General features: G+C 58.0%; 1 protein-coding gene across 3 annotated transcripts; it reads right to left on the bottom strand.

Moving 5' to 3' along the window:
* Positions 1-635: 635 nt before the first annotated feature.
* On the bottom strand, positions 636-12,734 carry LOC108501904 (adhesion G-protein coupled receptor G1-like). 3 transcript variants are annotated; one of them, XM_017824229.1, is made up of 14 exons: positions 12,714-12,734; positions 6,837-6,924; positions 5,906-6,331; positions 5,288-5,486; positions 5,059-5,206; positions 4,847-4,975; positions 4,508-4,624; positions 3,943-3,988; positions 3,485-3,585; positions 3,286-3,401; positions 2,644-2,918; positions 1,961-2,072; positions 1,439-1,707; positions 636-1,271 (listed from the first exon to the last, which is right to left on the bottom strand). In XM_017824229.1, the coding sequence occupies exons 2-14, from the start codon at positions 6,874-6,876 to the stop codon at positions 1,156-1,158; spliced, it is 2,094 nt and encodes a 697-aa protein (XP_017679718.1). In that variant the 5' UTR covers positions 6,877-6,924; positions 12,714-12,734; the 3' UTR covers positions 636-1,155. The 3 variants fall into 3 exon arrangements, with proteins under 3 accessions (XP_017679718.1, XP_017679717.1, XP_017679719.1); XM_017824228.1 differs by lacking the exon at positions 12,714-12,734 and adding an exon at positions 12,258-12,388; XM_017824230.1 differs by lacking the exon at positions 12,714-12,734 and adding an exon at positions 12,258-12,388 and having other exon boundaries at positions 5,288-5,411.
* Positions 12,735-14,346: the final 1,612 nt, after the last annotated feature.

The raw sequence follows: 14,346 nt of genomic DNA, 5'->3' as shown, positions 1-14,346 counted from the left end.
CCCTCTTGGCTCCTTCCGCTCTCTGACGTGGGGCTTTTTGCTTTTCCTTTCTCTCCCCAGACCTGCCAAGGGGTCGATGGCACCCACCAGCCCAGTGACATGCTGGAGCATCCCCCTCCTAAACTGGGCATCACCACAAGCTGCTGGGATGAAGCATCCCCTTCCTGGGAAGGTGTCCCTGCCCCAGGTGAGTGCTGGAAGCCGAGTGGAGGGGGATGAGCTGCAGCCAGAGCACCCTCTGGAAGGGGAAATGGTTGAACAGGAGATGCGGTGCTGCACTTGCAAGCAGCACAGCCAGGACAGCCAGGTTCTGCCTGGCCCCACAGCCACTGAAGGAGGCAACTCTTGTCCTGTGAAGTCTCCCTCTTTATATCTCTGTCTTCCACCAGCCTCCTTTTCTGGGTAGTGATGGTCCCTGGATTCCCAGGCCATTGGCATCTCCCTCTATCACGCCAACCCCTATGGCACCAGGCAGCCAGTGCTCTGCCAGGAGCAAAATTACCTGTCCCAGCTCAGAAGGATCCTACAGGCTGAAATGCCAAGTCCTGCCTTGGGAATGGGACAACCTCAGCTGAGGGATAGATCCCACTGGAGAGCCCACCAACGCACCAGGCAGAGACCCCAGGAAGCCACACTGTGAGAGGAACAACTTTAATGGGCACAAGTCCGGTGTGCAGGCATGCTCACTAAACTCCTACACCATCCAAAAATAGACATTCAACAAAATAACAAAAATAGATTATTCCAGCTGCCAGAGGGTGTGGCAGGGGCAGAGTCATTCTGTCTTCCCTGGGGAAGGACCCTCATGGTGACCACCAGCAAGGGCTGAAGATGGGGCCTTTCCCAGCCATCATCCCTGGCCTCAGGGCATGGGAGAGGATGTCCAGAGGCCCCTTCCACTTTTTGCAGCCCCCACCGCCCAAGTGAATATCCCTCCCTCCTTTCTGCCCCAAAGATGCCAAGCCAGTCAGGATGCAGTGGGTGGGAAAATTGGGGAGGGGGCTGGCAGAGGCAAGGGGCGGCTGGTCCCGCTGCAGGTCCCTGGGCTCCTCACAGCCCTACGGGGCGGGTGCAGTAGCAAAGCAGGTGGAGTCAGTCCTTCCCGTGGCCGTCCTTGGCGCAGGGAGCCCCGGCACGGCACGGCCACCGCGGGGCTCAGCCAACGTGGCTGCTGTTGGGCTGCAGCTTGACGCTGTCGGAGCTGCACTGCGAGTCGGGGGACTTCCTCGCCTGCAGCACCATGGTCCAGTACCAGAGGAAGATGAGGAAACCTGCGAGAGGGGAGAGGAAGGGTGGGTGAACCCCCACAAGGCACCAACAGCAGCTGAGAGCGAGCCGCCCCAGCCTGCCAGGGCTCCTCCCACGCCTCATCACCATCCCACCAACACCCCACGAAAACCCCGGTGCCCTTCGGAGGAGCCCAGTGTCCCAGGCTCACCTTGGAGGGAGTTGATGATGGTGAAGATGTAGAGGGAGACAAGGCAGAAGACACCAGAGGTGAAGGAGAAGAAGATCAGTGCCCAGGGAATGCCCAGCAGGATGCTCAGCCCAAAGAGGGCCAGGACGTGCTTGAGCTTGTGGCCTTTCTTGTTCTGGCGGAGGATCTCCCGGACCATGGCCCCCAGCATGACCGAGTTAAAGAGGAACACCAGGCTGAAGAAACCCAGGTTCACGATGTTATGGATCAGGGGGCTCGTGATCCAGCAGCTGGAGGGAGGAGAAAGGGCAGAGGGTTATGCTGTGTCATCACACAGGGACATGAGCTGGGAGGGTCTGGGGGAAGCACGAAGGTGTGGTGCCAACCCAGTGCCCAGGGTGGGGGGATCCCCCACCACACCCTGGCACAAAGCCCCAGAAAAGCCATACGGGGGCCAAGGGAAGTCTGCAGGACACAGTGAAGGTTCAGCCAGTTGACTTCACCTGTGACCAGAAACCAGGCAAGGCATTTCCCACGACTTACATGGTTGCGCTGGTGGATTTGCCATCGATGGATTCATAGACGGGGACGGAGAAGGGGCCGTAGTTTGTCCAGTTAGCCAGGAAGATCAGTGACACACAGAGGAATGGGAATCCTGGGTGGCAAGAGCAGAGTGAAGTGGCTGCCCTTCTGGGAGGACTTGTTGCCCCTTTCTCCCTGTGTAGAATACAAACCAACATCCTCCCTCCCAACAGGGCACTGAGGGCAGAGCAGGCAACAAAGATGCCTGGCTTAAGCCCTGGCCTGGGAGTGGGCTGTGCTGTGCTGACCCCAACCAGGGGTCTCCCAGGGATGTGGAACTTTAGCCCACAAAAGGTCATGAGATCTTCCTCCCACAGCTTCCTGCCCAAAGCACAGCAGAGATGTGTGGGTGCTTCCTGCATCCAGCCCACCTCTCTGGGCTGCCCTGGGTGTTTTTTTTCAGAAACAGAGGATCCCATTACTATTTAAAGACCCCAAGTGGTGGCTCTCACATCTCTCTTGCTGGGTGACACCCTTGCTCTAGCACCAGCTTCTGCTCTCAGCCATTGAGTCCCCTTCTCCACCCCTCTGCTTTCAGACATCTGCTCCCACACAGCTATGTCTCCATCCCCATCCAGGCATTCCATACCCAAGTGCCCCTCCACCCTGTGCCCTGGGGGTGTCTCTGCCTCCCCTGTGCTCACCCCAGCCCACCAGGCAGAGCTTGAGGAGGAAGTGGTCATGGTAGGCGTTGAAGACTTCGATCACAAGCCGGTAGAGGTTGTAGCCCTCGATGCCCATCCAGGTGAGGCAGCTGAGAAGGGAGAAGTGCAGAAACAGCCCCCCAGCTCTGCAGACTGCCTCGCTGCTGCTGGAAGCCAAGTGCTCGGAGATGAGGAAGGTCATATCCAGGAGGAAGATGGCACCCAGCAGGTTCATGTGGATGTGCATGCTCGTGATCTGGTCTCGCTGTTTGCTTCTGGAGAATAGAAGGGTGCAGACCTCACCACCATGCCTGGCCCGGCCCTTGGTGCCCCACAACACCCCACAGCTTCACATGGGTCCTTGAAAAGATCTTTGCAGGCTTCTGCTTGCTGGGTCCATAACAACAACCAAGCAGATTTTCCAAAATCATTGAAAAGAGAAGTGTTTCTGAGCACCCTGCAGGAAGCCTGACCAAGGGTGCGGTTTCTGGGGAGGAGAACTCTGCTTTCTTCAGGCCTGGCTCCTTCATCATGCTTCCAGCCAGGCCATCAGCTGCACTTAGAGAGCTTGTGCCCCGCCAGGGGTTCATGACAAGGGACAGGACACAGACAGGGAACGTGGGGTGAACCATCAGACTGTACCTGAAGTAGAGGAAGACGATGGTGCAAATGGACGCCAAAGCTGAGATCAGGCACCCGATGTAGGTTATGATACTCAGGTAATGCCTGTGCACGTAGGTGATCTCTGGGGAGGATACCTGAGGAGAAGGAGGAAGGAGAGACGGTGAGGAAGAACAGCCAGTGGGAACAATGTAGAGAGCTGTGGGAAGGTGCTACCCACCATCAGCACAGCAAAGTAGGTGAGGTGGTTGCACCTGCACTCGGTCTGGCTGCTCCCTGTCACTGTTGTACAACCGTAGCTGTCCCAGCTCCCAGAAGCAGCTGTGCAGGAGAAAGGGAGAGTGTCTGGTGAGCAGCAGGAACGTCTGCCTCGGGTTCACGGATCTTTAGGGCAAGGAAAGAGGCAGGACAAGGATGAGGGGTCCCAGCTTGTCCCAGGCCATGCACATGTACTCAGATAGCCCACTCAGCACCAGAACCCATTCCTAGGGAAGGGGAAAGCACTTAGGTTAGCTATGGAGGGAAAAACCTGACATCAACCCTGTGGGAATGGTTTGTGGAGCTGGAGCAAGGAAGGGAGGTGCAAAGCAAGCTGCACTCTTACCAGCAGGGCTGTGGTACCTTGCAAAAGGGGCAAAGGCAGTGCCTGGCTTCACACCCAAGGGCAGGGGCACTCACCAGTGATGTCCTCCTGCCAGAAGACACACAGTGGGGTCACATTCCTCTGCAATGACAAAACCATGGGCCCTGGTCAGGATGCAGCTGTGGGTTTGTTGCCAGCACATATGATAGGAGAGAACATGGGGCAGGAGGCAAGACAATCTCAGGAGACAAACCAACCCCTATAATATGAGAAGGCTCCAGGCACCTGATGGAGCAGATACCTCCTTCCAGGTCCCCTTTTCCAAACAAGGGGTTCAGCTTTGAGCAGGCACCTGATAGGGCCATGAATGAGTCAAAGGATTGTTAACTGAGCGTGTTTCCCAGCCTTGGAGACTGTGCTGGAGGTGACACATCTGCCATGCAGCATCTCCTGGACAGGTGGAGGCAGTGCCACCCCCAATGCACACAGTGAAGCTGTGATCATGAGGCAGCCCCAAAAGACACAGCAGACCCTGCACAGGCAGGCCAAGGGCATGGACCTGCTGGATTGTGCCCATTCTCCAAGCTGGCAGGGCCTGAGCCCTTTTTGCCCCTCCATTCCTGGTGGGATCAGGTTCAACGAGGCTGTGTCCCCACCTACCGGCAGCTGGTCATGGTAGAAAGTGAGGACCACTGGGTCAGAGAGGTTGGCTACCACCGTGTCCACCAGGGAGATGCTGACTACCCTGTCTCCCAGGATGTGGCTGCTGTTTTCATCCTGTTGGAGAAAAAGAGGAGGCAGTGACAATGTGGGAAGGGAGAGCTGCTGGGTGTGAGAATCCCTAAGAAGGAGGTCCCAGGACTCTTTCCCCATCAAGCTTCTTGGGCAAGCTCATATTTGAAGCATCTTCTCTGAGCAAGCACCGGCACCTTGGCCTGGGTGCCATCCCTACTGCCCTGCACCACAGACACTCCACCGTGCCATGTGTGTGGGCATTACCTGGAACATGGTTTGGTTGTTGATGTCCATGAGGAGCACCCTGTGCTCCACCACCTCCTCCCTCTCCTTCACCATCATGAACAGGCTGCTTGGCAAGTCCACCGTGAACCCATGGACCTCTCCACCCTCCTGCAAGGAAAGACTCGTCAGGAGGGAGCTTGGGAGGTGAAGCAGTGGGCCAAGAGCACCAGAGCAGGCTTTCCAGGACCCACCTCTCTCTGGGAAGCAAAGGCCAAGTGCTGAGGATCCTGAGTGGGCTGGACCCTCAGGACGGTTGCATGCACAGTGGCCTTCCCAAAAGTTTGATTCTGCCCTTCGAGCTCCACCTTGGCCAGTGTCTTCTCCAGCTCCCCGAGTTTGCTATCAGGGAAGGGGTGCAGTGAGCAGGAGGCAGTGGACACGCATTGGCAGCAGCAGGAATGGCATGAGCTGGGAACTCACCGCCGGAGCGTCTGCTGCTCCGTGGCTCCCGTGGCTGGTGCCAGGGGCTGGGCAAGGAGGCTGTCCAAGGCAGTGAGCTGGTCCTCCACGTCTTGCTCCCAGACGGGCATGCTCTCTGGAGAGGCTGATGGAAAGGAAATGCTGTGAAATACATTGGCAGAACTGGCTTCCTCGTGCCCAAAACCAAGTGGGCGCAGCCCTGGGGGGAGCAGAAAGCAGACGGCTTCAAGCTGGCCCCAAGCTGGGGAAGCTGATGGTCACCCAAACCCAGAGAGCTTTCCTGCCACCCACAGCTTGGCTCCCACCAAGTCCACTGGGACTAGGTTGGTGGAGACAGAACCCTGAGAGGCTACTGCAAAGCCACAGTTTCCCAGGATTTTAGGGAGCAAAGCACTTCTGAAAATCTCCACCTCCATCTTTAGGGGTCCCAGGTACCAAACCTATCTTTGGGCTACTTCAAGCAAACCTACATCCCCTTCCATCACCCTTCAACTCTCTTCACATCACCAGGCTAAACCATATACTGGGACACCACCAGTGCTCTGCTGATGGCTACAGAATGGGCTGGGGATGAAACAAACCTTTCATTTCCTTAAAATAACGTTGAATTGCCTTTACCAGGGAAGAAGTATTCAGCTCTAGCATCAAGGGAGGTGTTCTTCCCATCCTTCGAGATGTAGGACACATTGAAGATGATCATGCTGGTTCTCTCAGTCTTCTGACTCTCCTGTCCCTTGGTGATGCTGCTGGATGGGTCCCCACCCAGGAGGATGCTCTGCTTCCCATACACCAGCCGCAGGGTCCTGTTGGCCTTGAACCAGTAGACACAGAAGCGGTACCTGCCCAAGGTGGGGGGCAAGCTGTACTTGTAGTAAGAGTTTCTCCTGTTTGGCAAAAAGGGCCTCCTTATTATCAGTGCCTGGGCTGTGTTCTCGATGGAGATGGTGGCGGGGCCATGCTCGTAAATGACAGAGCTGCTCTGGGTCTGGTTTCGGTCCCCGCAGAAGTGGAAATCCTCTTCCTTGTGGCCACTGGCTCCCACCCCTGGGTTGCACAAGCACACAGAGACTCTGGTTTAGCCACCCCCAGCAAACACTGCATCCCCACAGCAGCTGTCACATGTGGCACGCTGGGTTCTCCACCCCAGTCATCCCAAGCTTGTCCTGGACCGGCTGCACAACATCAGCCACCTCCCCGATGTCACAGCCACACTGGGAGGATCTGCCAGGGCCCCATGGGCAACAGGACTCCTGTCTTCCAGAGGCACCCTCTCCCATGTGCCACCGCTCACACTGACAGAGACTGACAGAGGACCTCTCCATCCCCAGAAGGGAAGGATGGAGACCATCTCCTTTCCCAGGAAAGGACACATCCTGCCCAAGAGACCCATCAGACGCTCATCAGCCCATGACATGTTTTACCTCTGTGGAAGCCACAGCTGCAAACACCCCTTGGTGCCCCTCAGCTGATTTTTTGGGGCTGCCAGTTACTTCCAGCAGCCCAAACCCAGCTCACCATCCCAAAGCAGGACATAGTTGAGGCAGTCTACCTTGGAGGGGGGAGAGAAGGAGCAAAAGGAGGACCTTCATCCCGGGCAGCTTTCTGCTTTGGCTTGGCCTTCAAGGTGACAGCAGAGCCTGGAAGGGCACAAAAGAGAGGGGCCACATGAGTATTTGGGTATCCTCCATGCCATGGGGTCAGGACTGGAGAGCAAAGGCTGTGCAGGCGGGACACCAGCTGGTGTCACGGCCAGCTCCATGCTGCCTCTGCCACCAGGAGGAGCCAGGAGCACCAAGCATTCCACCTGGCTGTGGGCTGGAATGATGGTAGGAAGCTCTTGGCACAGAGAGGGTGCCCCCCCCCCCCAGCACAGGCCAACGACTCCTCATGGGAGGGGTCCCCTCTTCCGCTCACTGCTCCACATCTCAGTTCAGGCGTTGGCTTCTTATCAGGAGTGATATGAACAGAAGGAAACTGTGGCTTCCTAATTTGCCAGCCCTAAAATTATTTTCTCATGTGCTTTCAGCTCCTGCGGATTAACTGAGGAGCCAGACACGTTGCAGACTGATCCATCATTTCAATCTGACAGAACCAGGCTCTCCAGGCACATCCTGGTGATGCCAACACAGCAACCATGGCTGCCCAAATTCCTTCTGCCCCTCATGACCAGGCAGGCCACACCCTCTGCAGCCCCTTTGCCCATCCCTTCACCCAGCACTTTTCACCCCCACCGCCCTTTTCTTTGTCTTTAGTGACCTACACCCAGGCCAGTGCTGAGCACCCTTGGATGCTGTCATACCCCTGCACTCACCCAGCCACAGTCCTCGCACCCACAGCCTTTCTCATCGCACCCACAGCCTTTCTCATCACACCCACAGCCTTTCTCATCGCACTTTCCACCTGCCCCAGGCCACAAACTCCATCTCCAGCACTGCTGGGAGGTACCAAGTGTCACCTCGTCCTCGCCCTGCTGTCACCTCAACGATGGGATCGACGCTGCCCCTCAGGGTGGGACAGCATCGGTGGGGGGCTTCTGGACCAGCTGGTCCAGCTAAACACTTGCCAATGCACAAAGTGAAGCTGACATTCTGTCTGCCACTGCTGCACCCCACTCCTGTACAGCTCTCAAACGTCCTCTCAGAACCCACCGAGTGGCTGAGTCCTCTTTTGTTTGAGTGGGTGCTGGGGGCCCAACCAGCATCACCTGCAAAGGCTCCTGATCTCTCCCAGGTGCCTCTCAGAACCCACCGAGTGGTTGAGTCCTCTTTTGTTTGAGTGGGTGCTGGGGGCCCAACCAGCATCACCTGCAAAGGCTCCTGATCTCTCCCAGGTGCCCAAGGGTCGTCAGATGGGAAGGCGGCGAGAAAATCACTTGCTTGAAAAATCATTAGCAGGTTTCTCCCACCAGCACAGGCTTTGTCTGGAAGTTTCTCTAGCCAGCACAGATCCAGGGCGTATCCTGCACCAGTGTACAGCCCACTCCCTGTCCCTCCCCATCTCCTCCTTGCAGTAGTTTATCACCAGCAGACGGGGGCTTCGGGTTGTTAATTAACCTGCTGCCATGGCTGTAACTGAGTGATGCTAATGAGGTTCCCCAGTGTGGGCTTGGAGGGTATGGCACAGACACGACTTGGCAGCAGTAAATGGATTTGGATGGGGCTGGCATCCCAGCACTTTGCCACACACGTGGGAATCATGCAAATATATCCAAAAAACACGGATCGAGGGTGGCAAAATGCCACTGGCAATGGAAAACACCTGGATCACTTAAAAGCAATAAAGCAGCACACGAATGCCAACCATGTTGTGGTGGCAGCGAGCCAGCTTGCCAGGAAAGCATCCCCTTGGGATGGGGAATGGTGAATCCCAGTGAGGCTTCAGCCCATCCCACCGTGCTGGCATCTTTAAGACTGTATTGGGATGGTGGGAGGAGAGGATCAGCCCCTTTCAGCCGTTACTCAACTGGGACCAGAAATCCCTGTGGGAAAGTGGGTGGGAGAGCTGGTATTTCCCCTTGGAGCCCTATATGGTCCTGCTCGACCTGACGCCAATTGCTGTTTCCTGAGCTGAACAATAGCGAGAGAAAATCCCCCGAAAATGGTTTTGCAGTGGGAAAACAGTGCTTATCACATGCCGGTGATAAGCAGTAGCAAAAGTAGCCAGATGTACCAAGTTCACGTCAGGGATGAATCCTGCCTTGTCATCTTCCCATTCCCACGTGGCAGAGGAGAAAAATTTCTGATTTGCCCTCCGAATCAGCTGGATGATGTACAAATGCCAAATGATGTAGACAGGGCTACACAGCTTGGAGCAGGCTTCCTCACTGCCAGCACAGAGGGAGGCTCAGCCCTGGGCACCAGGTCATATCCTCACATCACCATTAAAAGTACATGCTAGTCTTGGAAAGAAAGGCCAAGGAATTATATTGAGGCCTCTAAACCTGTAGGTCAATAGGGGGGAAGAAAAGACTAAAAAACCCACCAAAACTGCCTGGTGTTTACTACTACCTTACTGCTCTCTGGATGACTTGGCAGTAGGTATTTAAGCTTTTAGAGGTGGCACGTGGCTTTGGATATGATGTTATTTTCCAAGGAGAAGGGAAGATGCTCTGACTTCTCAAACAAACACCGGAAACGGGGAGATCCAGGGCTTTTATCTGTTTTCCTTCCAGGTCCGTCAGGAAAGTGACGCTCCTCGAGATGAGCCTGCAGTTCGTCACCTCATCCTATTACCCAGCAGGGACTCGGGAACAAGATGAGTAAACTGTGGCACAGAGAGGCAAGCCAGGACAGGCTCAGGGAGATGCAGAACAGCTTTGCACAACCAGCCCACCACAGACAATGTGCCCTACAGCTGGACCTGCCTGAGGAGGTAGGGACCCCATCGAGGTCCCTCTGCAAAGGGGATGCCTCAGTGCTGGTCATCTGGGAGCTTCACAAAGTGCCCTTGTCCTTGGCCAGTGGTGTGTGTCCGCAGGGGCCGTCCCCCCCCCCGTTATTCATGGCATTGGCATGTGATTCCCGTCACCGGTGGGTGGCAGGGGCCGACCCGGCGCGGTTTTTAATGCCCGAGGAGCCGCTGCGGCAGTGCCGCGGTGCCAGCCTGTGCCGCGGGATGGGGCGCAGCAGTTCGGCTTTTCCCTGCGGTGTTGCACAGAACACCCAGCACTTTCGAGATGAGTCTTGCCAGCAGGACGAAACCAGACCTGATGAAGATTCCCATGGGAGCAGCACAACTCCCTGCCAGATCTGTCCTTTGCCAGCCACTGGCAGCCAGCCCTTCCCACACAGACATGGGGAGAACCGATGGGAGGCTGGCACAGGCACCTGCCAGTGCCCAGGGCTCTTGAGACGGAGCAGTTGCTTAAAGCTCAGTCTTAACATTCAAAAATTTTAAAAAGTTTCCGTTTCCTAAAAGCCACCACAAACACAAATTTCACAGCAAACTAACCCAGTGCTTCCTCCCATGCCAGGGTAACAGAGCACCCACTCAGTGGTATGCAAAGCCTGCGGCTTCAGCGGCAGCAACACACGTTCTGCGAAGGACCAGGTACCCCTATGGTGGTCTGAGGGCTGCTGTGACACGGGAGAAAAGCTGTGCAGGGTGTCCTGCCCCAGCACCCCACGGCACCTCACTGGCCACAGAGGATACAGACAGCTGTCCTCTGGCACACTCCCACCACTCAGCCTTCTTCGGGAGCAACCCCCTGATCTCCTCTTGTAGATAAGCTCTACCTTCCCTTCACCCAAACCAGCCCTTTGGGTTTTAAACGGCTTCCAAAACACCCCGTCCCCTCCTGGATCTTGTCTCCCTTCACATGAGCGAGGTCCCCATTGCCTTCCTGTGCCGCAGGTGCCAGGGAAAAGGAGGTGCTGGGCAGTGCGGAGCAGCTCAGGACCACCCTATATCAAGCTCCCAGGTATTTGGCACAGAAAGTACTTATCCTGGAGCTTGGTGAGGGCAAAGTCTGCAGCACCCAAGGAATCAGGTAAGAGACCGCAGGCCCCCGGGATTTCTGCCAAACCCCAGCTGTTGGGTGAGCTGATGGGAAAGGAGTTGGCGAGTCGGAGCCCTCCTAAAAAACAGGCGTTGACAGGCTGCACCCAGCTGGTCCCATGCAGACATTGGCACGCCGGGAGTCACCCAGCCTGCTGCCTGAAAACCCCACAACACTGTCCCTGTGACACCCACGGGTGCCACCACAAGGTGCAGGATGGCTATTCCCAGGGATCTCCATTCAGGCAACACGCAGTTGCTGGTAAACCTGTTGCTCCGTGAATAGCAGCCCCCAGGCCGCGGGATTAAAAGCTGGACTGGAACCAAGTATGCAGCATTTTTAGTCCTTGGCTTAATTCACATGGGAGCTGTGAACCCAGCAAGGGGCACGGCAAACCCCACTCTGGCTGCAGTCTCAAGCTCAAAGGATTTGCCCCCCCAGCTCCAAAACACTCCTGGCTCCCTGCTGGCAGTGGAGCTTGGAGGGGGTTACTGCAGCCCTCAGACCATGAAACGAGCTTTGGCTGCCTTCCCTCCTCGACAGCCATTCAGATTTGCTGCCAGGAGGTTATTCCAGGAGACTTCATTTCAATTCTCCAGCTGGCCTTGCTGGGTTTTGCTGGTCCCTCTGGAGGGGCAGCTCAGGCAGTGTGCAAGGATCACCCCAAGCATCCCACATTTCATATCCCACAGCAGCATGCCAGGACCGGCAACAGCAAGCTGGGATGTTGCAGGAGGAATCCCCCCCAACAGGCATTTTAGGGTAGGGAGCTCACTCTGTCGAGGCATGCCACCAGTCCCATGGGATGCTGCACCCTCCACCAGGAGGGAGGAGGGGAAAGAATGAGGTGTGCTGGTGGTTCCCACATGGTGGGAAGCAATGGCCACACGCCGGGCCGGCGGCCGGGGCTTCGTGGGGCTCAGCCCTGCCGTCGGCAGCAGCCAGGAACAGCCGGTCCCTGACAGCTCAGGGGGCTTTGTGGCTCCACGGCCCGGGAATCTGGCTTGGCTCCGGGGCAGACGAGTGCGAGCTCCACGCAGCAGGGATGGAGTTTGGTTTCACAGACAACTGGCAGCACCTTGGCCACTAGCAGAGACCCCGGGCCATGCCCAGCCGGAGGCAGCACACCCGCCGCTGCGCCCCCGCATCCCCATGGAGACCCCTCCGCTCCATCCACCCAGGCTGCTCCCTGCCCGAGCACCCCGGTGCCACCAACCGCGCGGAGCCCCCGTGTCCCCCCAGCCCTGCTGGGCTGCCCCAGCGCCGGCTGAGCCCACCCCGCTCACCCCCCACCCTGCGGGTGCCTCCCGCCGCTCTGCCCGCGCCCGGAGCACCGCACCGTCCCCTCCGCTGCCGGTGCCCTCCCGCCCGTGCCCGGCCAGCGCCCCTCACCGCGAACCCCTGGGACCCCCACGGCGAACACCGGACGCCCCGATCTTCCCCCGGCTCAGCCGCTCCCCGCTGCCCCCATACCTGGGCTCGGGGCGGGCTCGGCTCGGCACCGCCCGGCTCTGCCGGCACGGCTCGGCTCAAAACCACTCGGTACCTCGCATCCCACTCAGCTCAGCGCGGTGCCCCGGTACCAGCGGCCCCGCCCCGGCCCCCCCCCGGCGGGCGGTGACTCAGCGGGGCGGGTCCGGGACTGGTGGCTTCGCACCGACCCCTCCGAGACCCCCCCGAGATCTCTGCGGGGGCCGCGGGTCACCGCCTTAGGTCACGGCACCTGCCCGGTTCGGCTCAGCCCGGCTCGGTTCTGCACGGCTCGGCACGGCTCAGCTCGGCTCAGCTCCGCTCGGCACGACACTGTTCGGCTCGGCTCAGCCCGGCTGGGCTCGGCTTGGCTCAGTTCAGCACCTCGCAACCCAACTCGGCCGAGACCCTCCTAGCTCGCTGCGGGGGCTGTGGGACCACCTCCCTCTGTCACAGCACCTGCTCGGCTCGGCTCGGCTCAGCTCAGCTTGGGAGCACCGGGCTGGGATGACCGGGCTGGGAGAACCGGGCTGCTTCACCCCTCCCGGCGGGCACCGGCACCAGGATGGGCTGGGGGACCTCGGCTGGCGAGAGCCGGGGGTGCCGTGTCCCGCCGCCCTTCAGCTGCGGGCTGGCGAGCATCCAGCGGCAGGCCGGAGCTGGAGGAGTCGGAGCCAGGCGGCTGCACGCCTGACTGCCAATGGGATTAAAAAATAACAATTAATGGGAAAGCAGCCGGGACACAGTGTCCCGGTGACCCCTGTCCCGCTCCCCGCAGGGAGCGAGGGAGGCAAGGAGCCGGGCAAGGAGCCCAGGCCCCAGGTGGGGGGTGCAAGGGAAGGTTCCCCCATGGAACCCCGTAGAGCAGGTGGGCTGGGATGTGGGGTGTAGAGCCTGGATGTGACCACCGGGCTCCCACCACACATCCCAAGGCTGGAGATGGGCACCCTGGCCCTGGCCGTCAGGTCCCGGTGGGAACTGAGGTTGGAAGTGTCGAGGCAGCAATGGGTGCTGTGGGAGTGGGTAAAGCTGCTGCTAAGCAGCGCCTGCATCCAGCCCTTTGTGTGCTCTGGGAAGCAGCCGGGCCCGGAGAAAGCCGAGACGCAGGGAGCGGAGGGAGGAGGGTGGCGGGGAGGGCTCCGGGAAGTGCCCTGTGTAAATAGTTGCTCTTGCAGATATTTTTTTTCAATGGCTTGAATGAGACTTTTCTTTCTGCAGGGGGAAGGGTGGAAATAACTTCCCTCTCCGGCAGAAAAGGTGATTGGACCTTGATCCATCACAACACAAGGATTGTGTCACCAGAGGTGCCATGGCTGCACTGGGATCCCTGGAGCAGGGGGCATCCTGCACACTTGCATCACCCCCCCCAGCTCGGTTTAATTTCCAGCTCCAAGCCCTGAATTTCCCCGGCTCCCTCGGGACAAGGCTCCCATGGGAAGCAGCTCACGTGGCTGGACCGTGGCTAACTAGGCCGACCATGGCGAACACAGCCGCCTTTGAAGCCCGGCCGTCCCCACGCCTCGGGGAGCTGGGCCGGCTCTCAAAAGCACGCTCATGGCAGGCGGAGCCGCGGGAGCATCGCGGTGAGCCAAGCCTCCCACTGTGGGTCATCCCGACCGGCTCCTTCGGGAAATGCCATAAATCCACCTCCTGGGAATAACCTAGCAGTGCTAAACCTAGCAGTGGCTCCTGCAGGATTAGGCTCTCCTGGGGAGGGGAATTAGGCGCAGACCCCTCTCGCCAGTGAGAAAAGGACTTTTTTCTGCTTTTTATGGAACAAAGAGCCTTTTGTCCACACTTGACATTATCAGGAGTTATTTTTAGGTCAACGCCTGCACTTGTTGATGTTGTCTGGGATTATCTGTAAGTCGACAGGCCGTGCTGTGCCTTCAAAGACGCTGGCTGAGCATAGAGAGGGAGGAAATCCTTGTGTTGTCCCTTGCAAGGGACATTTGCCCTTGGGCACAGGCCAGCGGCAGCACTCCCTCAGCCTGATAAGCGTTTATTGCTCAAGGTGGGGAATTCCTAAAAACCATAAAACTTCCCAAGAGTCCTAAAAGGTCCTAAACCTCTTAAAGCTCCTAAATATGCT

This window comes from Lepidothrix coronata, unplaced genomic scaffold (genome assembly GCF_001604755.1).
Source record: "Lepidothrix coronata isolate B3197 unplaced genomic scaffold, Lepidothrix_coronata-1.0 Scaffold110, whole genome shotgun sequence".
Lineage (NCBI taxonomy): Eukaryota > Metazoa > Chordata > Aves > Passeriformes > Pipridae > Lepidothrix > Lepidothrix coronata.
Note: the sequence above shows the minus strand (reverse complement) of the source record. Positions and strands in the feature narration are given on the sequence as shown.